Source organism: Balaenoptera acutorostrata, chromosome X (genome assembly GCF_949987535.1).
Source record: "Balaenoptera acutorostrata chromosome X, mBalAcu1.1, whole genome shotgun sequence".
NCBI classification, from domain to species: domain Eukaryota; kingdom Metazoa; phylum Chordata; class Mammalia; order Artiodactyla; family Balaenopteridae; genus Balaenoptera; species Balaenoptera acutorostrata.
The window spans coordinates 132,718,067-132,741,077 of record NC_080085.1 but is presented as its reverse complement, the minus strand read 5'-3'; the positions used below and the strand labels follow the sequence as shown (position 1 = coordinate 132,741,077).

The 23,011-nt window shown below is 48.0% G+C and overlaps 1 protein-coding gene across 2 annotated transcripts; it reads left to right on the top strand.

Annotated features, from left to right (window-relative positions):
• MPP1 (MAGUK p55 scaffold protein 1) lies at positions 1–22,833 on the top strand. 2 transcript variants are annotated; one of them, XM_057538081.1, is made up of 12 exons: positions 2–279; positions 10,854–10,997; positions 11,177–11,255; positions 12,293–12,378; positions 15,248–15,316; positions 16,788–16,984; positions 17,386–17,492; positions 18,172–18,252; positions 18,951–19,031; positions 20,789–20,991; positions 21,240–21,314; positions 22,175–22,833. In XM_057538081.1, the coding sequence occupies exons 1-12, from the start codon at positions 178–180 to the stop codon at positions 22,349–22,351; spliced, it is 1,401 nt and encodes a 466-aa protein (XP_057394064.1). In that variant the 5' UTR covers positions 2–177; the 3' UTR covers positions 22,352–22,833. The 2 variants fall into 2 exon arrangements, with proteins under 2 accessions (XP_057394065.1, XP_057394064.1); XM_057538082.1 differs by lacking the exons at positions 18,172–18,252; positions 18,951–19,031 and having other exon boundaries at positions 1–279.
• The last annotated feature ends 178 nt before the right edge of the window (positions 22,834–23,011 follow it).

Here is a 23,011-nt window from a genome sequence, read left to right as displayed (position 1 = left end):
CGCTCTCGGCGCACAGCCTGCGGGGTGGTGACTGACCAGCCGCGCCGCTTCTCAGTCGCCTTCGCCGCCTCTGCCGCCTCCGCACCGCAGGCTCGGGGCCCTGCCGCTCCAGGCTCCGCCCGGCCCCGCGTCCCCGCGTCCCCGCGTCCCGGCGCCCGGCGTCCCAGGTCCCGCAAGATGACGCTGAAGGCGAGCGAGGGCGAGAGCGGGGGTGCCATGCGCACGGCGCTCTCCGACCTGTACCTGGAGCACTTGCTGCAGAAGCGCAGCCGGCCCGAGGTGAGCTGCCCCCGGGGCCCGGCGCGGGATGCGGGCCGGTCCTCGTCGCTAGGCCGCGCCTCCCGCCGCGGTCCCTCCCCGCCCGCCGCCCTGCCCTCGGGGGTCCTGCCCCCGGGGTGGAGGCCGCGGCGGGCGGCGGGGTTCGGGCGGGACTCCGGGCGCGGTGGCTGGTGGCCCCCAGGAGCGCCTCCAGGCGAGAATCGGGAGAGGCCGCGGCCTCGACCGAGAGCTGATTAAGGTCAAGGGAAACTTCTTCGTGGACGGAAGTCAGGGTCACAGAAAGACTGTAAGGAACAGATCCGAGAGTAGGACTGCTTGGTGGTTGTGTCAGCAGAAAGGGTTGTAAAAGCCAACGCTGGCCCCGAAGTGCTCACTCACCGTCCCTGTGCATTTAGGCAGGGCCCCTGGTGCTGGGGCACAGATGGGTGGAGCCCTGTGTCTGTTTGTGGGCAGACAGTCACCTCACAGGTAATTCTGCCCCCCAGATTCCTATGATGGCCCATAAATAGCTCATCACCTCGATCCTCAAAGATGCCCAGAGGGAAGGGTTGATCGTTTTCTTGTTACCTCTCATACTTCTGGGTGTGGCGAGGACCCAGCAAGGTAAGGTTGTCGCTCAGGGTCTCTCCCACAAGGGCACGGCCACCAGGATGCTCGCTCACTCACTCATCTGAAGGCTGACGCTGTGTCTCATTGTCAGCCATCAGCCAGCACCGGCCAGCAGCCCTTCCATGTCCCCTGGCCTTCTCACAACGCGGTGGCCAGGTTCCAAGAAAGGATGTCCACGGAGACACACAGACAGAGAGAGAGGGCCAGGCAGAAGCTATCTTGCCTTTGATAACTCAGCCTCAGAACTCACAGTGTGAATCTTTTTCCTAGACTACAAGATCTTCCAGGGCAGGGCTGTTTCACACTCACTTTTTACATTTTAAATGCCTGGTAAGTGGGTCCTCAGAAATGTTTGCTGAATTAATAAGTGACTTAAGAGGTGGACATGCGATTCAGCATAGCCATCCACTTTCACAGATGAGGAAACTGAAGATCCACAAGGTAAAGCAGACGTAGAGCTGTGGACTCTGGGCTGGGTGGCATCAGCTCAGGTCTCCGCATTCACACCTGTCTGTCACTGCAAATCAGGATGAGCCCGTGGGGTTCAGCTGACAAGGCAAAATTGGAAGTTAGGCAGCAGCGTGTACACTAGGAGGGGGTCAGGCTCTAAAACTACTGGGTTTCTCATAAGTTTGGACACATGGGATTTTTTTTTCTTCCCCACAATCAGCTCACTTGGCTGAGCCTTAACTCACCACCCCCCCCCAAAAAATCCACTTCTCTTTATTAAATTTTCTTTTGGCAACTTTATTGAGGTTTACTTAGCATACATCTAATTCACGAATTTGATTGTGCAGTTCAATGACATTTGACAGATGCATCCCATCATGTGGCCGTCACCGTAATCATAATGTAGAACATTTGTATCACTCCAGAAAGTTCCCCGATGGTCCTTTAGGTTCATTTCCCCCATCCCCGGAAACCTGAGTGTCACCTGTAACTCAGTGCCCAGACCCTGTGTAGACCTGTCTGCTCCTGGTGGGGAGGCTGGAGAAGTTGTGTGCGGTTTTGAAAAGAGGCCCTTTCACTGCCCTCTGAGTAATTAGCAGTTTTTGTGGAGCTGTGAGTTGATCCTGCAATAGCAGATACAGTCTATTGCTTAGTCAGTTTGCTTCAGTGTATGAAAGGATTTGAAGATGAAACAAGAAAACTTGGTAAAGCACTGAATGAAAAGCATCCAGATCTGCCAAGGTGTGGACACTGGAAGAAGAATGTCCACACGATGAAAGGTGGCCTGACCCCACGAACCTGCTGATTCTTATTTCCTGAGGTTCACCTTCCCTCTGGGGCTCTTAGCAGTCTCTGCTGCCAACCCTGGGCTCTGCGTCCCCCTTGCTGCCCAAGTTCCCTGTGCCTTTGATTTCTCTTCTCTGTAAAATGGACCTGCTGAGAGGGTTGCGGTGATGTTGACCTGACGTAACGCCTGTCCAGCAGCAGTAGCACGTTTTGCTGTCCTAGCAAGAACCAAGAAAAGTTGTAAGGAAGTTGTTGGCTTTAATGGAGTTCATAAACTCATGTTGCCAAAGGCTACATTTAGGGAGATTGCTTTCTATAAAAGCTCTAAAGACTGGAAACCCAAAGTTTCACCTCTGATTATACTCCACATCTGGTATTGAAAAAGTATTGTCAAAATATAATTTTGCAGTAGGTTTGAAGTGTAGCCTGTCTCCCATATTTAAGTAGATGTTTCCTTCCTTGGAGAAACATTTTATGAGCTCTCTCTGACCTTGTTCTTTTTTGCAATCCCTTAGTGCCCATAAGATTGGTTGTAAAATTCCTACTTTTCTCTTCAGTCCTGTTTGAAGTAGCCCTTCTCCCATGACCTGAAGCAATACGTTGAAAGTCCCTGAAAGTTCACTTGGGCCTGTCCCACATGGGAAATGACCTAAGAAATAAGTCAGGCTCCAGGTGAGTTTCCACTCAGAAGAGCTGTCTGTGGGCTCCTGGGTGGGGAGACGCGGCATCACCTGCTGTGCATGGGCCAGGATGGCACTGGCAAATAGCGCTCCAGGCAGGGGACATTCAGGGTTGACGGGGGTCTTGAGACACTGCCAAATGTCCCCTGGGGCAAGGGAGATGAAATCAGTTGACATTTCATTGACTGCAGAGATTTTTCTCCCCTAAGCAGTGAGTTGCTCACATCTTTCACTGTTGCTAAAAAAGGAGGGGAAGTGACCCCAGGGGTGGGAAATGGGAAGAAAAGCTCTGAATTAGGGAACCAGAATACAAATTTTGTAACGTGACATTTTCTTTTCTGAGTCTTCACTTTTCCGTTTTTCCTTCCCATAGAGAAATACACATGAACAAAGTACATACGCAGTTGCCGCTGAAACGGCTCCTGTGTGACCACCACTCCCATCCGCGGAGGCCACCAAGCACGGATCGTGTAGCACTGCGGTGTTTACTGTGGGAGAAATCCGCGTGTCAGTGGACCCGTGCAGCTCAAACCCGTCACGCTCAAGGGTCGACTCTATAGGTTTTTGCTCCAAAGTCACTTGCCAGAAAATTCTGGCTCTGAGGCGCTCGTCTTTCCCCAACTCTTTTCCCCGGCTCTTGTCATTTGTGGGGAAACAGTGCTCAGCTGTTTCTGGTACCTTGAGCCCTCTTGGTTTTCTCATAGTTTTTCTTGTTTTCTTTCCCAAAGTGGAGCCTGACCTCGCCTGCCGTCTGCGGCGATCACTTGCCTTCTTGGCCTGGGCCTTCTAAGTCTCCACGTGGAAACAGTTGGCAAAGAGCCTAACAGTAGGCTGAACAAATGTTTGTTCTTTCCTCCGTTCGTTCGCTGTCACCGACTCTTAATCCGACCGTTTGGGTGGGAAAGCCACCCGCTGCCAAGTTTGTTTTTCATCTCTTTTTTAATCCCAACTTCCTTTGAGCCACTGCCTCTGCCCTTTGAACCCGCTGCAGATGTTTCCTCCGAAGGGGGTTTCAGCGCACAGGCGTTGCCACCCCAGCAGTGTGTGTGATTAAAGGCCGAGAGGCTGCAGAGCTGCCCCCGTCCTGCTGGGGCGGCGGGGATGAAGGCTGGTCTCAGAGTTGTGAAGTGAAGTCTGCAAAATGCAATCTAGTACCTTTGACCACATTGTTCAGCATCACTTGGTGGTCGCGGGGCTGCTAAGGGCTCAAAAACGGCTCAGCTTTGCAGCGACAAAGTAAACAAACGAAATATTGGTAGCACGTTGGAATGAATGTATTACCAGCTATGGAAACAAGAAAAGTTAGAGCAGTTCAGGGGCAGGACAGGTGCCCGGCACGTGGCCAGTGGACGGATGGACGGATGGGACAGGGGCCAGACTGCAGTCTAAGTTGTCAACCTGGACAAGTTAGTTACCCTGAGTGGCAGGCGGGTAACCTTCCCATTTCTTCCAAGCTGGGTCTGGGCCAGCTGAACTCTGTGGACGTGTCCTGCCCTTGGTGTGGTCTCAGCCCCACGGCTGGGGTCAGCGAAGCACCTTGGCTCCGTGTGCGTCTGTCGGTCTGTCTAGCCCTGCTCCTGGGACTGTCTGCGGCGAGGGGTGCGGGGGGCTGGTGGAGGGAGTTTCCTGCACGTCAGGCGCTGTTGAGAGGAGAGGCCGGCCCCCTCTTGCTGAGCAGTCAGGGAAGCCTCACTGTTGCTAGTTGGTTCTTTGGTCGCCACGTCGGAGGGTTCCGTTTATCTGATCATTTGAAGCTTCTGGGTGAGCATGATAGCGGCTCTGAGTCATCCCGAAGGGGGACGCCTTGATGAATAAGCACTTTTAAAAGACCAGCCTTTCAGGTAGGAAGTCTTGAACTTTCCTGGGTGCTGAGTCCTTAATTTAAAGGCTGATGTGTTAAAAGCAATCTGTGTCACGGAGCCGAATGAGAAGGCGATGAGCGGAGGGCGCCGCTTTATCTGCCTGTTCCAGGCACACAATCACGTAGGCGTCGGCCCCTTGCAAAGGTCACTTTGTCTTCCATGGACTGAGACTTTCGAACCTGTCATTGTAGACAGGCCCAGCGCGTCTCGAAACACAGGTGAATCATCATAAATGGTTTATTGATGGCACTTTACAGCACATGATAAAATAATCTGATCTATGTTTTCAGATTTTATGGCCACCAGTACCTGCTTTGGGTACTGACACAGGTACATGGTAGATGCTGATAAATCCATGGGATTAATTTCTGGGTTTGGTTTTCAGCTTTCTCAGCCCCACAACTACTAGTGAAAAAAGATTTGTAAGTCAGGATCAAGGAAAGTCCTAAGTTTTATTTCATGCTTTGAGGCCAGAAATTTGAGATTTGAGCTCTTTGTCTATTCACAGCAGTCATTCAGTCAGCAATCCTTGAATTCCTCATTCTATACATTCAATCTCTTAACACATGCACATGGTAAAAATATACAAATAGTACAGATGCTTAATTTGAGAGAAAGAATTCTTCCTTCCAACTTGACGCTGCTTTTCCTCCAGTTTTCTTGAGTCTACTTAGAGAGCTGTTTGATCTCATTCTCTTCAAATGGGTCTGTGGCAATAGCTACCTAGCTTTGAAGAGTTTTAACCACATGGTTCCAGGTCGCCATGGGCAATGCTTTGAGGAACTATTTGGTCACTGTGTGTTGTGGCCTCTTACTTACCCATCCAGAGTCTGGAAACTGATCCTGTACCCTGCAGGTGTCTCAAGGATTGCTTGTTGCCTCTCTGCCCGTTCTTTGGTACTGTGCTCTCTTAGTTATAGCTCTTTGGTTGCAAACAAGTGCAACTCGCCAGCCATTTTGCTAGTTCTTTTATGCAATAACTTCACCTCTGTCTACTACAAGCTCAAAAATAGTACCCCGTCAAAACCATGGACTTGACATTGGTATGACGTGTGAGTGTAGTTCTGTGCCATTTTGTCGCATGTCTGCATATACGTAACCACCACCACAATCAAGATATGGAACTGTTCCATCAGCACAGAGACCTCTCTGGTACCACCCCTCTCTAGTCACCTCTCCCCGTGTCCCCTTGGCAACCACTAATCTGTTCTCCTCCTCTATAATTTTGTCATCTCTAGAATGGTATATAACTGGAATCATATTGTATGCAATTTTTTATTGCTGGGAAGCGTCCCACATAGATAGACCACAGTCTGTTGAACTGCTCACCTATTATAGGCTGTTCTCCTTGTCTCCAGGTTTGAGTTACTATGAATAAAGCTGTTCTGAACCTTCATGTACAGTTTTGCACAAACTTTTGTCTTGTGCCATTGCCAGGTTGTAAAGTAGTCAGTTAGTTTTTTAAGAAAGTTCCCAACTCTCTTCCCGAATGGCTGTAACATTTTACATTCCCACCAGCCGTGGATGAGAGATTCAGTTTCCTTTGCATCCTCACCAGCATTTAGTCTTGTCACCAATTTTTATCTTAGCTATTCTGATAGGTGTGTAGTGGTATTTCATTATGGTTTTAATCTGCATTTCTCCCTGATAACTAATGACATTGAACATCTTTTCATGTCCTCATTTGCCATCCTTCCTTACATATCCTCTTTAGTGAAATATCTGTTCATGTCTTTGGCCCGTTTTCTAATTAGATTGTTTTTATTGTTGCATATGGAGCATTCTTTTCGTACTCTGGATGTTAGAATTTTTCGTTGGATGTGGGGTTTGTGAATGTTTTCTCTCAGTCCACATGATGATGTCTTTTCATCATCTTCACATAGGCTGTCACAGGGGTAAAGTTTTTCATTTTTAAGAGGGCCAATTTATCAGTTTTTCCTTTTATGGATCCCGCTGTTGGTGCCAAGTATAAGAACTCTTTGTCTAGCCCTAAACCCTGATGACTGTCTCCTGTTTTTCTCTAAAAAGTTTTGTAGTTTTACATTTTACATTTAAGTCCATGATCCATTTTAAAGGTCTAGTTCAGTGTTTCTTTTTTTTGCCTATGGGTGTCCAATTGCTGCAGCATCATTTGTTGAAAAGACTACCCTTCCTCCGTTGAATTGCCTTTGCACCTTGTCAAAGGTGCAACTGGACGTATCTGTGTGGGTCTATTTCTGGGCTCTCTCTTCTGTTCCATTGATCTTTGCGTCTGTCCCTCTACCAGACCACACCGTCTTGATTATTCGTAACCATATAAATCTTGAAACCATGTAGACTGATTCCTTCTACTGTCTTCCTTTTCAAAATTGTCTTAGCTGTTCAAGGGCCTGTGCCTTTACATCACGTACGTTACACGTCATCCAGAGGTACTTTTTTCATGTAACCTGCAGGGATCGGGTGAGTGAAGCCACTTGTGTGTAAGAAATAACATCCCAGATGCAGGAGGATCCACAGCTCGTGCTTAGCTTTCCTCCCAGGGCGCAGTGGGGAGTGAGCTAGAGAGCGTGTGCCCATCTGCAGGGGGGCAGGTTCCACAGGGACAGGTCTTCTGATTGTTACTAAACGAAACAAAACAAAGCAGAACTTTAAATTCTACATTCATTCCTTCGTCAGCTTTCCCTCTCACTGTAGTCACAGGATCGGTAGCCCTTCCCTTCATCTCTTTTCTGTCATGTGTGTGTGGATCGTAGTGTTGTTTCGTGATTTGCTGTAGGTAGATCGTAAAAAGGGAAAGTTAGTAAAGGATTTTGTGTTATTATGACCGGTTGCTGACCCAACAGCTTTGTTCCACTTCTTACTGACCCCGCTTCTCCCTGATCTTGTTCGGGATGGCAAGATGCCCAACTCAGTTCTTATTTTCTCAGCCCCTTGTGCAGCCTGGGATGGCCACACTGTGTTCTGCAGTTCTGGCTGATGAGACATGAGCAGATGTCCATTGGGGAAGTTCAGGGACAGATGCCACTGGCCTGGCCCTTCTTCCTTCTTCCTGCCTTGAAAGTGGAGCTGTAGGTTGGATGGGCAGCTTTTCAGGAGATGTTTTCTCAGAAGTCTGAGCTCCAGCCCGTTGTGCCCCGGCCAATTCCTCCTCTGTGCACGTTCCAGGCTCAGCTGTCTTCTGGAAAAATTTTTGAAATCTCTCATCCCTGATGATTTCCTGTTTTTTGTCTGTGGGTTTCTATTTACCCTCCCCCGTTTGGCCTCATTTAAACAGGGTCCAGGCTACACGCAAGTACTTAGGCTGCCAACTTGAACCTAAATCACAATCACTTAGGAAAATTCTATCTTGCCAGAATAGACAGCATTGTACTTTGTAGGGCTTTAGGAATAATAGGCTTTCATTTGCCTGTTTAGAAATTAATTTGAAATGAAACGAATACAATTTACTTCTCACCTCCTTCTCTAGTCACCCAGTTCCTCCCTGTTGTTCATGTCTCTTTCCAGAGGGAGATGATGCATTTACAAGCAAATATGAAGATATTCTTATCTTTCACTGTTTATGCTGATGATAACATACCTTTCCTCACTCTTTTTTTTTTCCACTTAATATGTCTTCCAGATTAACCTCTGAACCTCCTTTTCAGGGCTACATGGTGTCTGTGTGCCAGGATGCCCCCGCACAGATGCAGTGGTAACTGTATTAATGGCTTATCTACTGTAGACGACCTTGAAGTTCTGTGTGGTTCTGGGCTCCCAGGTCTCATAAGTCACTTTTCTAAATATAGCCCTTTGTTAGACAATTCTGCTTTAATAGCAGTGCCGTGTAACTCAATGTCATGTGTGGTTTTTGAAGTTCTAGTTGCTACACAAGGCAGTTTCTCTTTGTCAGTACTTCCCTCATTCCGTAGACAGACAGATAGGTCTAGCTGTTCCCAGCTGGGGGTATTCCCGTTTCTCCTTTGCCGCCAAGTGGCAGACGAGGTGTCCTGCTCACGGCTCCACCCGTTGGGAAGATCTTCCCTCCCCACAGTCTCTGAGGGGCGCCCCCAGCCACAATCCATTTTCAGCTCGGTCCTTACCTAAACCAAGGTCGGGCTTCTTCCTTCTCCATATTGTTTTCGATTGACTGTTGTATCAGGAGAAGGAGCGTTTCAAGGAGATTTGTTCATATTGTGCAGCAGCCATTTATTCTCGTTGGCGTGTGGTCTCACCTTTTCAGTGAGATTGAAATTTCCAGGTTTGGAAGCACCCCGAAGTCCATCCACAGTAGGGCACCACACGAGGGTTCCAGTTTCCTGCTCCGTGGCCTTTTCACTGTCTGAGTGCCATTCCCTTCCAATGTTTTATCTGAAAATTTTCAATCTCACTGAAAAGGTGTAACAATTTTATAGTAACTTCCATTAGCCATACCTCCTAGATTCTACCATTAACATTTTGCCATGTCTGCTTTATCACATATCTATCCAAAAACCATCCATTCGCCTTTTTTTTTGTTTTGCACTTCAAAATAAGTTGCAAAGATCAGAACACTTCACTCCTAAAAGCTTCAGCATGCATATCATCGGCTAGGGTTCAGTATTTCTTTATGGTTCTTTTTTTAATTTTGTGGTTAAATTTACATACAGTGAAATGCACTGGATGAGTTTTAACAAATGCATACACCTGTGCACCCCAACCCTGGTCACAGTTTGGACCATCACCATCCAGAAGGTCTGTCATGCCTACCCCTTCCCATCCTATCAGAGGCAACCACTGTCTTAAATTTCTATTACTGTAGTTTTGCTTGTTCTAAAACCTCATGAATGGTCTCCTCCTGCAGGTGGACTTTTCAGCTATAGTGAATAAAGCTGCTGTGAACTTCTGTGTGCAAGCCTTTCTGTGGGTGAACACCTAGGAGTGGGGTTGCCAGGGCATAGGGTCAACATATGCTTAACTTGATATAAGAAATCACCACACTCTTTTCCACGGCACTGCGCCGTTTAGCGTTCCCACCGGCGATGTCTGGGCGTTTCCGACATCTGTCCTTTTCGTTGTAGGCTCCCTCGCGGCTGCGGAGTGGTATCACGGTGATGCTGGCTCTTCATAGGCCTTCTTTTTCTTATAGGAAAGCACTTTGGTTCTCCAAAGGCTTTTTTTTTAAAATTATTTATTTATTTATTTATTTATTTTTGGCTGTGTTGGGTCTTCGTTTCTGTGCGAGGGCTTTCTCTAGTTGTGGCAAGTGGGGGCCATCTCTTCATCGTGGTGCGCGGGCCTCTCACTATCGCGGCCTCTCTTGTTGTGGAGCACAGGCTCCAGACGCGCAGGCTCAGTAGGTGTGGCTCACGGGCCCAGTTGCTCCACAGCATGTGGGATCTTCCCGGACCAGGGCTTGAACCCGTGTCCCCTGCATTGGCAGGCAGATTCTCAACCACTGTGCCACCAGGGAAACCCTCATAGGCCTTCTTTAGTGAACAGTCTGCCAGACGTTTTGTCCGTCTTTTCATTGCTCATCATCCTGTTATTGAGTGAGAAGAATTCTTTACATGTTCTGGGTATAACTCTTTGTACTCTCAGGCTGAGAGTTTTGCTGAGAAGTTTTTAGTTTTGATGAGATCAGTTGTGTGCTTTTTGATTATTGCTCTCTGTGTCTACTAAACCTTTGCCTGTCTCAGTGGAGTTTCTCCACAAACAGATATTCTTAACCTTAAAGTATTTGTGGTTTTAGTTTTCGTTTTTTTACAGTTTTCTGCCTCCTCCCAGGTTTGGAAGATGTATTGTGCTTTCTTCTCAAAGCTTGGTTGTTTTACCTTTCACGTTTGGAACTGGTTCTGTATATAAAGTGATGTGGGGACCAACGTGCCCTTTGCCTGTGCGGGGTTGACCCAACACCATGGATTACAAAATCCATCCCCCTGTCTGCCCTCCTGCCAAGGCCACGGGCCTTAAATTACTTCAGATTTATACTAAAGACGTCTTTCTAGAGTGTAATCCGTCCAGCTTTGCTGTCGTCATGGTTGGGGTCAAGGGGTCACAGTTGATGTGTCGTCTCGGGCTGATGGCAGGGGTAGCCACTTGGATAAATAACGCTTCACATCAAGTCTAACGCAACTGGCCACCAGCTTTAGGAGATAAGCATTGGTTTGCTGAGCCTTTGGGGTTTTAGACGCGCAGCAGCGACCCGACGGCTGCTTGCTTCATACATTTCTCTGCTGTTTTGATCCCACAGACTGTGTCACCGCAGCTGAGCGCTGTGACGGAGGACATGTACACCAACGGGCCCGCCGCCCCAGGGAGCCCCGCCCGGGCCCAGGGCCAGGAGGCTCGGAAGGTGCGGCTCATCCAGTTCGAGAAGGTCACCGAGGAGCCCATGGTAATCCCTCTTCCTCACCACCCCGGGCCCCTCATGGCAGGCTTCTTGCCCCTTCCAGTTGACGACACCTCGTGTGCAGACAGAAAATATTTCTCCCAAGAAGTTGCCTTAAGTTGTCTTAAAGATCAACTCAGAAAGAGCTTGCGGTTAAGCTTGCTGTGCCCTCGTCTGTCTTCCAGGGAATCACGCTGAAGCTGAATGAGAAGCAGTCCTGCACTGTGGCCAGAATCCTCCACGGCGGCATGATTCACAGACAAGGTACAGGCGTGTTTCGTTCAGGGATTCGTCCTTTACTCCCTGTTCAGGGCTGAGGGGCACGAAGCTTATAGCGTTCAAAACAGGGAGCATTTGTGTGTGTGCCAAGAGATTTTTTGTACCGTAATGACTGGCTCTTTAGAATGATGAGTCGCCCGGCGCCACTGTCGCTCCCTCTGAGCATTCTTATACACTTATTTATGCCAATACTTTTGCAGTTAGTTAACATTTGAGCAACTACTATATGCAAACCCTTGCATTAGACTGTGAACACATAGCAGTGTAGAAAACAGACCATCTCTACCTCCTGAGGCTACCAGTTAAACTGAGAAAATAGGGAATTCCCTGGCGGTCCAGTGGTTAGGACTCGGCACTTTCACTGCCGAGGGTGCGGGTTCCATCCCTGGTCGGGGACCTAAGATCCCACAAGCCACGTGGCACGGCCAAAAATAAAAGAAAAAGAAGAAAAGAAAAAAAATAAACTGAGAAAATAGATACTAACAAATAATTACAAATAACTGTTGTATCTCCATGTGAAGCTGCCGTCAATTTGCAGATGGGTCATTTAGTAGAAGTGCTTTTCTGTGTATCAAGGGTAGCACAAGTATTGATACCCATTCTTCACATAGAATCTAAACAGTGATTAGCTTTACCACTTGGTAGCATTTGGAGGTCTTAGCTAAACAACAGAGAAACATCGAGCTTTCTTGTCCCTTGGAGTGTGTACAGCTGTGTCATAGCCCCTTGACATCAGGGGGACTCTAGTTCCAGGACACTTTCAGGACCAAGCGCTTTTATTCTGCAGTTGGAGTCCTGAGGTGAAGGAGGATGACACGGTCTTAAACGGTCGAGCGCTTGTCTCGCTAGGTCCCTGAAGGCCATGAACAGAACATTCCCGCCTCTCATGGTTGAATGGTTTCAACCCTGTGTGTTCTACACAGTCTATCGTACAACATGCTCTAGATCCTGGTTTCTTTTCTGTGGCGTTTTGACTTCTGTTGACACCTCTTTTGTCTGAACGTTTGTTCTTTTGTTGGTAGGCTCCCTTCACGTCGGAGATGAGATCCTAGAAATCAACGGCACGAACGTGACTAATCACTCAGTAGATCAGCTGCAGAAGGCAATGGTGGGTATTCACTATGCCCTTGTCTTCATGAAGCATCAATCCACATTGGTGTCTGTGTACCTCATTTTTCTGTGAAAGTGTTTATACCTCATTGAAGAGTCTCTTACCACTGCTAATCTTTATTCTGTGCAAGAAATGACAGCTCTCTGTCTTCATTTAGTAAACTTCTAAAACAAAGCAAAAGACCCAGAGTGTCTGTCTAGAAAGAGCATTGGACTGCAATGGCAGGTCTGAATCCTGCTCTCCTTTATTCCAGCCCTGTGATTTGGAGCAGGTGAATTCACTTCTCTAGGTCATCTGTAAAATGAAGATGGTAGTAATTGCTGTTCTTATGTCATAGATTTGTTACAGAGAACAACTGGGCTATAATAGGTCCACCCCTGCACACAGCAGAGACCCTTCCTGTAACCAGAGCAGGAAAAAACACATGGGGTAGTTGGGTGTAATTGGTCACAGCCGGCAGGAAGCACCCCTCAGGCACTCAGCAAGGAGATGCCAGGGTACCAGCCAGGGAATGAAGCAGAAAATAGCAACTTAGGGAGAAGTTTAATTTGAACCAGAGCTGAGGAAACTGAACCTTAGAGAGCTCTGAAGCATGGCTGTTTAAGGATAGACCTCACTTCTGACCAAGATGAAGTAACAGGGACCAGATTTACCCTGCTTCTTGAAATGACTCACATCCTAAACATTCATGTACCTGATGACAGAGGATTCAAAATACTTGAAGCGAACACTGGCAGGGCTGCCACATTCTGCAGGACAGACTGTGCACCCTGCCACATGACAAGCCTCAGCAGGTTTAAAGGACTCAAACCATACAAAAGTGCACTGTCCACCCACAATGAAATGAAATTAGACATCAAAAACAGAAAGATACCTGGAAATCCCTAAATATTTGGAAGTTAACACACTTCTAAAGAAGACACAGGCCATAGGAGAAATCACAAGGCAAATTAGAAACTGTCTTTAAATGAATAGAAATGAAAGCACAGTGTATCAGATTTTGCGGAATGTCACTGAACTCGGACCAAGGTGGAAACGCCTGGTTTATAAAACGAGAAAGGTTTCAGTCAACAGCCTCAGCTTCTACCCACAGAAACTAGAAGAAGGAGAACAAATGAAACCCAAAGCAAGCAGAGGAAAAGAAACAAACAACCAGAAATAGAACGGACAGGACCTTGGCAAATGAATGTGGAGGGTGAAGGGGTTTGTAAAATATAACTCTGAAGTAGGCATAACCCACCTATGAGAAACTCTATAGGACCAACGACCCAGTTCCTTCCACAAAGAAAAGAGTAGAAAAGAAAACACTGCAGGGAGAACAGGTAGATGAAAATTCGACTCTTACAAGACATATCCACCAAACAGCAAACATATCCAGCAAACATATCCAGCAAACAGGTAGATGAAAATTCGACTCTTACAAGACATATCCACCAAACAGCAAACATATAGAGCAAACAGACATATCCAGCAAACAGTGTCAGACCACGTGCCCCAGACCCTTCATTCAGCGTCTTCCCACCCTCTGGAGCGGGCCACCTGTTTCCCACCGGGACACTGGCTGGATCGTTTCATGGTCACCAACACGAGGAGCAGTTTGGCCTAATGGTTGCTTCTCAATAGAACGTGATGCACGTGTTTTCTCTGAGCCGATGGCACAGCTGTATCCCTTCGTCTTGCATAAAAACCGTTTCAAGTATGTGAACATTCCACGTTTGTGCTTCTTTTTGATTTATGTAAATAAAATCAACTATGTAAAAGGTAATTTGTGTCGTGGCACAAGTTACCATGAACAAGGAATACTTGTTGTGCATATAATAGGTAGACAGTTAACAACTCTAATATTTAAAGTGCTTCTAAACTTTGTATAAAAAGACAAATAACTGGGGAGTTCCCTGGCTGTCCAGTGGTTAGGACTCTGGGCTTTCAGAAGACAAACAACCAAATAGACAACTGGGCAAAAGATATAAGAAGAAAAAGCATATGCCCAATGAGCTCTTGAAAAGTGCTCAATTTTGGTTATGGTAGTAAAATTACAAAATAAAGCAACCATGAAATAATTTCCACCCATCAGATTGGCAGAAATTTAAAACGAACGTTAACATGTAATTGTGGCAAGAATTTCGGGGGAAAGGGAATCTCATATACTCCTGGTGAGAGTGGAATTTTTATAGTTTTTTAGAAAAGTAATTTGAGGATAGCTATAAAATTGTTTTTATCCTTTGACTCTGCATTTCCATCATGGGGTTCTATTCTGTATAAATCAAATGCAAATATATAAGGACACGCGTTAAAGGGTGTCTACTGCAGCAGATTGTAATAAAAAAAAAACTGGCAAGAGTGGACACGCCCAGTAATGGGGATGCGGCAGAGCCATGAGACAGAGTGAGTGAGGTCTTCATGTATCAACCTGGAAGCAAGTCATAGAGTAATGCATATAGTATAACCCCATTTTTGTTAAAAACAAACAGCAAAAATACACATGTATGAATATGTGTGTAAATATTTAGACACATGACTGGCCCTTTATTGGTGTGGAGAAACGCGTGGATATTTGTGTGCCAGGGTTCATTTTAAGTACTTCTGGGGACCTCTTGGGGGTCGACTGCGAGGAGGAGGGAAAACCATTAGCCTTTGTTCGTTATTCTTTGTACGTCCCCATGTTGTTATGCTGGTTTATGGGGCACATGACAGTTCTGTCTTGGAGGAAGCATTGTGCTACAAGATTTCAAAGTGTACAGTAAAGATGGCTATTGGGGAAAAAAAATGCCCAGGACTTTGGGAGGGGAAAAATGACTTTATGAAACCCCCAGTCACCCCGGTTCGTTTTACATGACAATTTTATTTCACCTTTCTTTTTTAATAGAAAGAAACCAAAGGAATGATCTCATTAAAAGTAATTCCCAACCAGCAGAATCGGCTTCCTGCACTGCAGGTAGGTGGCGCCATTTTCTCTCTTGTCTGAATTTGATTGAAATGATGTGATTGTAGATCTCTCAACAAGCATAGCTGCCTGGTACTCTCTGAACCAAACTAACATGTGTTACAAACTGGCAGGCGTTTCCCTGACCACGGGCGTGACTGGCCCTTTGCAGCTCATTGGGACTGCAGGGCCCTGACAGATAAATGTGGAAGAAGGAAGATTTAAAAAAATAACTACAAAGTTACAAAGTTTCTGTCACAGGTCACTTATCGTATGATGGTATAATTTTCTTTTAAAAAAAACTTGTTTTAAATTGAAGGTTTGGTATATATGGGCACATACACAATAAAGGACACAAATCATAAGTGTAAAACTAGATGAATTTTCACAAACTGAACACACCCACGTGACCAGCACCGTAAGAGGCCCCGTGCCCATTTCCCGTCCCGCCAGCCCTGACTTCTAACTCCAGAGACGAGTTTTGCCCCTTTTTGAAATTTGTGTAAATTGACTCATGCAGTATGAATCGTGTAGTGTCTCATTTTGTTCACTCGGTATGAAGTCTGTGCTGTAGCAACAGATGATTCCTTCTTATTCATTTGTTGTATGACTGTGCTCTGGAGAGCCTTCTGTGATTCCAGCTTTTTAGTTCTGACAAAAATTAGTGCTGCCGTGAACCTCTTTGTACCTGAGTTTCGGTGCATTTCTGATGAGTTGTAGGCTGTGTTCATCTTTCATGATGTTGCCAAACTACTTTCCAAGGTAGTCGTACAATTCTCCATTCGCAGCTGCAAGCTCCAGCTCTTCCACATCCTCACTAGTACTTAGAATTACCTGGATTTTTTTTCCTTCATTTTGGCCGTTGTGATGGTGGTGCTACATTGTGCTCTCTACTGGGAAATGGTGTCTTCTCTAGTTTGTTAATCAGCCTTAATTGCATGAATCTTCAAAGAACCAGTGTTGCCTTTCTTGATCCTTTCAACTCTATTTTGTGTTTCACTGGTTTCTGCTCTTTATTATTTCTTTATTTCTTTGGGTTGGATTTTTACCCCTAATCTTCCTAGCAGACGAAACTGGTATTAAATTCTGATATAGCTTCTTCCAGTCTTTTTTGTTTCTGTGTATAGAGAAATACTCTTTTAAAATTGCAAGCATACTAGGTATTGTTTTTATTTAATGATATTCTCATTTGATGTTATATCAGCAGCATTTTCCAAGGACATTAAATATTCTTCTACAAATTGATTTTTATAGTTGCTTGGTAATATATTCTGTAGATGGCCATATTTAATTGATTGATTCCCCATTCTTGGAAAATCAGATTGTTTCTAATATTTCGCTCTGATAGATAATGCTATGGTGAGCACGTGTATCCACGTATCGTAACTGACAAGCTTCTGTGTAGAAGTACATCGTGGGGTCAGGACTTCGGGCACGTTCACAAGGAAACAAGTGCATTTCAGATAGTAGCCTTCTTTTTCAGATGTTCATGAGAGCACAGTTTGACTATGATCCCAAAAAGGACAACCTGATCCCTTGCAAGGAGGCGGGGCTGAAGTTCGTCACCGGGGACATCATCCAGATCATCAACAAGGATGACAGCAACTGGTGGCAGGGACGGGTGGAAGGCTCCTCCCGGGAGTCGGCGGGCCTCATCCCCTCCCCCGAGCTGCAGGAGTGGTGAGCTGCCAATGGACGGGAACCCATGCCCACCACGGCTGCTCAGCTTCCGAGATCTGTCATCCTGTGTGCAGTTTCTGTTTGTCAACCGGGCCAACCTTCCGGTTTTCCTGGAAGAATGGGCAGGGGGGCAGCGATGCCTTGATGAGCCTGACTGGCTGTTCCTTCATCCGTGGATCTGTGTTGCCACAAATGCTTTCCCTAAGCTTCAGGTCCCTAAGCCCGCGTTGGGACTGCAGCCCCCTCTTTCTCTGCCGGAGGAGGACGGGGTCCGGGATGACACAAAGGGCAGGAGGCAGATGGGTCTGGGGGTTTTGTGTAGAAGGGACGGCACAGGCGAATGACCCCGGGGCTTTTACACCAAGAAGCCACCCACGTCCTCGGTCATCTCTTCCCTCCAGGCGAGTGGCGAGCGGGGCTCAGTCTGCTCCGAGTGAGGCTCCGAGCTGCAGCCCCTTCGGGAAGAAGAAAAAGTACAAAGACAAGTACCTGGCCAAGCACAGCGCAAGTATGCTTCCCAGCCTCCCCGCTGCCCAGCACATCGCTCTCACCCCCAGGGGGCCCACCCGACAGCCTTCCAGACCTTTTCCAGTACATCAGTGCCATCAGTATGGCCAACTGCAGGGTCTGAGCAGCCCCAGACAGTGGCCTGTTTTCCTTAGAACTAATTCAGACTTTGTCCCTTAGCTGCCGCGGTTGGAAATATATGAACATTATAAATGGGTTTGAGTGGATTGTAGATAGCAAGTGAAGAATAGTCTACGATTGAGCTACTATTTGTTGAATGCCTCCTTCCTGCCGGGAGCAAAGCACAGGGCCTGAAAGCTGTGTCAGGAACCTCCAGTGAGGCAGATGTGGCCAGAGCATCGCTGGTGGCAGAGAGGAAGGGACAGCAGCGCGAGCCGGAGATAAGGGGAGATGATGGGTGCGTCGGGTAATGAACTGTGGAGAAGAAGTGGAGAGGGTGGGGGCCGAAAGATTAGAGAAAATTCGAGTCCAGAGAACTGACCAACAGCCGTGCTGAGTTTAGATGGTGTGGGGGTTGGGAAAACCGAAAAATAGACCCCAAGGAAGGGCATCCACGATCCAGGTTGTCCCTGATGGTGTCCGAGCCGGTATAGCCGGTCGCAGCCTTCGCTGTGTGCCCAGCTCTGGCGTGAACACGGCTTGCTTTTCTTTGTCTCTAGTTTTTGATCAGTTGGATGTTGTTTCTTACGAGGAAGTCGTTCGGCTCCCTGCGTTCAAGAGGAAGACCCTGGTGCTCATCGGTATCTTCTCATTGCTTTGCCACTTAGAGTACATTTCTGCATTTCTGTTCTTATTTCCCTGCCTGCAGTACGTAACCTCCCTCACTCCCTCTCTCAAAAAAAAAAAAACAAGGGCAGTGAGGAAGAAGAGGAAACAAGAAGGCAGGTGTCTTGGGTCCTCCATGTGGAGCAGATATAAGGAGTTTTCTGAGTCCTTACCAGGACTCCCCTGGGTTCACGTTACAACAGAGGGTAAACCTCACATGGTTTTCAGCAGCTAACTCTTTTAGGTTGTCTGTCCGTCTGGCGGCAGTAGGAGTGCTCCAGGCCTATGCTTCCGGGTCCTCCCCATCTTTAGAATGAAAACATGAGTTGGTTAGAGGACCTGTATGAGGGTTCTGTTTAAATTTCCAGTACAAGTCAGTTCCATTCATTTTGGAGAGTCCAGTAAGACAAATATAGTTCAAAAATAAACAGAAAATGCCATGTGGTAGCGGGCTCCCGTGTGGAAATGACAGTTGTCTTCGGAATCCTAGCTGGGACCCCAGGGCCTGGAGACCCCGATCCTCCTGACCCCAGCCCAGAAGCCACACAACTCGCTTTGACCTGTGGCTCGTCTTGGGGTCTGAGAGATGCAAACCCCTATCCCATTCCTCTTCCTCGCCCCACCTTTGTGTCTGGGGACAGAAATGGAAGCCATTGTCTCCTTGTCTGTGCAGGAGCCAGCGGGGTGGGCCGCAGTCACATCAAGAGCGCCCTGCTCAGCCAGAGCCCGGACAAGTTCGCGTACCCCGCCCCGTGTGAGTAGCTCGGGGGCCTCGAGGACACGATACCGTAGTCATCTGTCTTTTCCTTTGTGGTTTTTTTTTCTTCAGCTGCACCGCGCAGCTTGCAAGGTCTTAGTTCCCTGACCAGGGATGGTACTCAGGCCCCAGCAGTGAGAGCGCTGAGTCCCAACCACCGGACCGCCAGGGGAGTCCCTCCTTTGTGATTTTTTTTTTTTTTTAGTTTTTTTTGGCTGTGTTGGGTCTTCGTTTCTGTGCGAGGGCTTTCTCCAGTTGCGGCAAGCGGGGGCCACTCTTCATCGCGGTGCGCGGGCCTCTCACTATCGCGGCCTCTCTTGTTGCGGAGCACAGGCTCCAGACGCGCAGGCTCAGTAGTTGTGGCTCACGGGCCTAGTTGCTCCGCAGCATGTGGGATCTTCCCAGACCAGGGCTCGAACCCGTGTCCCCTGCATCGGCAGGCAGACTCTCAACCACTGCGCCATCAGGGAAGCCCCTTTGTGATTTTTTTAAAAAAATGTTTGATTATAAAAAGAAAAGCCAATTTGGAAAGATACAAATTTGTGCCCGTAGTTGCTCCCACTAAAAAAGTAGCTGTGCTGTTTGTCTACATAAGAGAAGCAGCGGTCAACATTTTTATACTGCTTTAAAAGATTAAACAAATAATACGTTATTAAAAACTTATGTTACTTTTTTTCATTTTAATTTATATTATAAACACTTTCTCATATGCCTAAATCACTCTGAGAGCTCTCTTCCGGTCCATTGAGCGGCTAAGGAAATTACAGGACAGCCACCAATTTTCATGAAACGTTTTCTCAAAGTAGCGCTCAGTAAGGCCCACGTAACCCCGGCAGCTGTTGTGGGAGAGTCGGGCCAGCAGTCAGGCGGACGCTTAGATCAGTTCCATTCCCAGGAGCGAATCTGTGTAGAAAACTGGATTCTAAACCTGTTATTAGTATTTTTTTATTCCTTGCTTCTCCGTTTTGCCTTTGAGGACAGAGTGACACACTGGGGTCAGAAAGCAGAAGGCCTTAGAGATAGAAATAACCACGACAGTTCCGTCATTCAATAAGTTAGAATGAGAAGTGAGTTAGAAAGGGTAAGAGGTGAGGATAACTCAGGTCAAAGAAGAGTCATCGTTTTATAAGATGGAAAGAAAGACGCGCGGCAGTTGTGGATTGAGGAGAAGGCGCCCATTGAGACAGACCAGAGGATGACGCAGGAGACCAGGGGGTCGCGTCTCAAGCTACAGCATCTGTAGCACGTTTTACTCAGAGGACCACTTACATGAGTAATCGTAAACGTTGTGACTTAAGGACATTCCAGCATTTAACAGTGTGAGTTTAAAGCAAACCAAAGTACTCTTCTTTCCAAACAACGAAAAGGAGACTTTCAGTGTACTTCCCAGAAATCCTGACTGTAGCCTGGAGATCTGTTTCTAAAATATTTTCAGCTGTCATTTCTTCATTTCTGAGCTTCCGTGTCCCTGGGGTTGGTGTTTGAGAGATGCGCCTTCATAAAGGGAGGAGGATGGTACGAACTTTCTACATTTGGCTCTGGCTCTTGACAGTTACGTGTGTTCTGGGCGGATGGGGGACTTCCTGGTCCACTTCGTTTCCCAGAGTCAGCCCCTCGGGGTCCTGTGTGAGACACCCCTCCAGTAAACTCCCTGCGCTAAACACAGCTGGGGTGGCGGTGGCGACGCCAGTGTCCGAGCCCTCGGGAGCCAAGGAGGCCCTGAGTTGCTCAGGGATTTGGGTTCTCGTGCACAGATACGACACGGCCGGCCAAGAAGAGTGAAGAAGACGGGAAGGAGTACCACTTCATCTCCACAGAGGAGATGACGCGGAGCATCTCTGCCAACGAGTTCTTGGAGTTTGGCAGCTACCAGGGCAACATGTTTGGCACCAAATTTGAAACAGTGCACCAGATTCACAAGCAGGACAAGATCGCCATCCTTGACATTGAGCCCCAGGTGGGTAGGCATGGAAGGCAGGAGTGGATGGGGAAAGGGTGCTGAAGAGCACAGCTCATGGGACCCTCAAGCGAGCACAGATCTGCGCCACGAGCTTTCACCGGGATCACCTGGAGGAAGAACAGCAGGACCAGACATGCTGGAGACAGTGCGGGGGTTGGCGAGGCCCGAAGATGCTGATCACAGAGGTCCGTCATGACAGCTAACTCCTTTTCTTCCCCTCTCTTCTTCCTCCACTCCTTTTGCAGACCCTGAAGATTGTTCGGACGGCAGAACTTTCACCCTTCATTGTGTTCATCGCACCCACTGACCAGGGCACTCAGGTGGGACTGAAGGGTCTGTGCTGGGTGGCCGGGGCCGCTCTCCAGGCCCGCGAGGACCGGGCATCGGTCCGGATCGTTGGCCAGAGCGCCGGCAGAGCTCAGGTTCCCGACCCTAAACCTAACCCTGCCTGCTGCCGTCCCCTTCCCGCCCGGCCAGGGGCCAGAGCACGTGTGCCTGGCCCATCCATTCAGCAGACAGTTGTTAATGCATTAGCCAGGCCATTGTTCCAGAAGAGCAGATCCTGACACTGGTGCGACATGGGCTTAAGAGGGGCATCTGGGGGCAGGGCAGGCACTGTGAAGAACAGAGGCAGCCCTGGGCCCACGTGGTGCGTGCTGTGTGGGGAGGGGCAGGAAGGCCAGGACCGTGTTGAAAAGCCTCCTCACTCCCCAGAGCCGAGCTGCCCCAAACCCACCCTGCAAGCGCTTTGCTTTGCACTGAACGTGTGCGTGGGGACCTCCCTGGGTCTTTCTCAGTAGCTGTGTGGTCTCCCATCGTGTGGATATAGCAGAGACTCATTTAGTTTCCTCATTGCCTCCTTGATGGCTATTTAGGTTTAAAACTTATTATAAATAATACGACAATCAATGGCCCTGTGCGTACGGCATTCGACAGGTGCAAATATATCTGTAGGAGAGATTCTAGGCAGGGTTGTGTTGGGAATGTGGAGAGAGGTCGTCCCTGTGCCAGGAGCATGTTATGCAGTTTCATCTTCAGTGAATCTGCTAGAGGGGAAACACAATCTCACTGTACTTGTATGTTTTACTGGAATCGGTGGTGCTGGGGTGCAGACGGGTGGATCCCTGCTCCACCCGTGGCGCCCTCTCCCCCTCCCTCCCTCTTTCTGTCTCCTCCACAGACGGAAGCCCTGCAGCAGCTGCAGAAGGACTCCGAGGCCATCCGCAGCCAGTATGCTCACTACTTTGACCTCTCACTGGTCAACAACAGCGTCGATGAAACCCTTAAGAAACTGCAAGAAGCCTTTGACCGGGCATGCAGTTCTCCGCAGTGGGTGCCTGTCTCCTGGGTTTACTAAGCTTGCAGAACAGGGGGAACGACTATGGGCCCCTGTCGAGCCTTAGGAACTCCATTCCCCTTGCTTTAGGACAAACAGGATCGCCCCAGCTAGCTCTCTGTCAGCTTCCAGCTCTCTGCAACTATCCTCATGACCAGCTTGTTCAGGTTTCTGAAGGGCTGGGCTCTGACTTCCCTGATAGATGGGGCCCCATGGATCAGGATTTCCAAAGGGTCTCTGGAAATTGGGGTCCGGAAGTACTGTCCAAACGCAGCTGCTGATCAAAGATGGTCCACATGGGGAGGAAAAGCAATGGACCCTGTCCCTCTGAAGCCTGCACGCCTTTACCTTCAATCACACTGGGCATTTCATTTGTTTTTGCTTTGAAGAAAGCATTTTTAACTGCAACTTTCTAAACTGCCAAAATGAAACAGCTGTGCAATAGGATGAGGTCTGCTCTAGCGAAACCCTCAGAAGCAATAAAAGTTGTTGCTGTGTTAAAATGCCAATGACCTTGTACCTTTTAACTCTCTGGGTTTCCACCTGTGCCCCAAGCCTCTGGGAGCAGCTGCTGGAGGATGGTACCAACACCAGACGCCTCTGCTGGGTTCACAAGTCTCCCTCAGGCTTGTGACGACCTTAAGCCTAGAGGTCAGTCAGGCTAAAAGCCTACGTGCACGT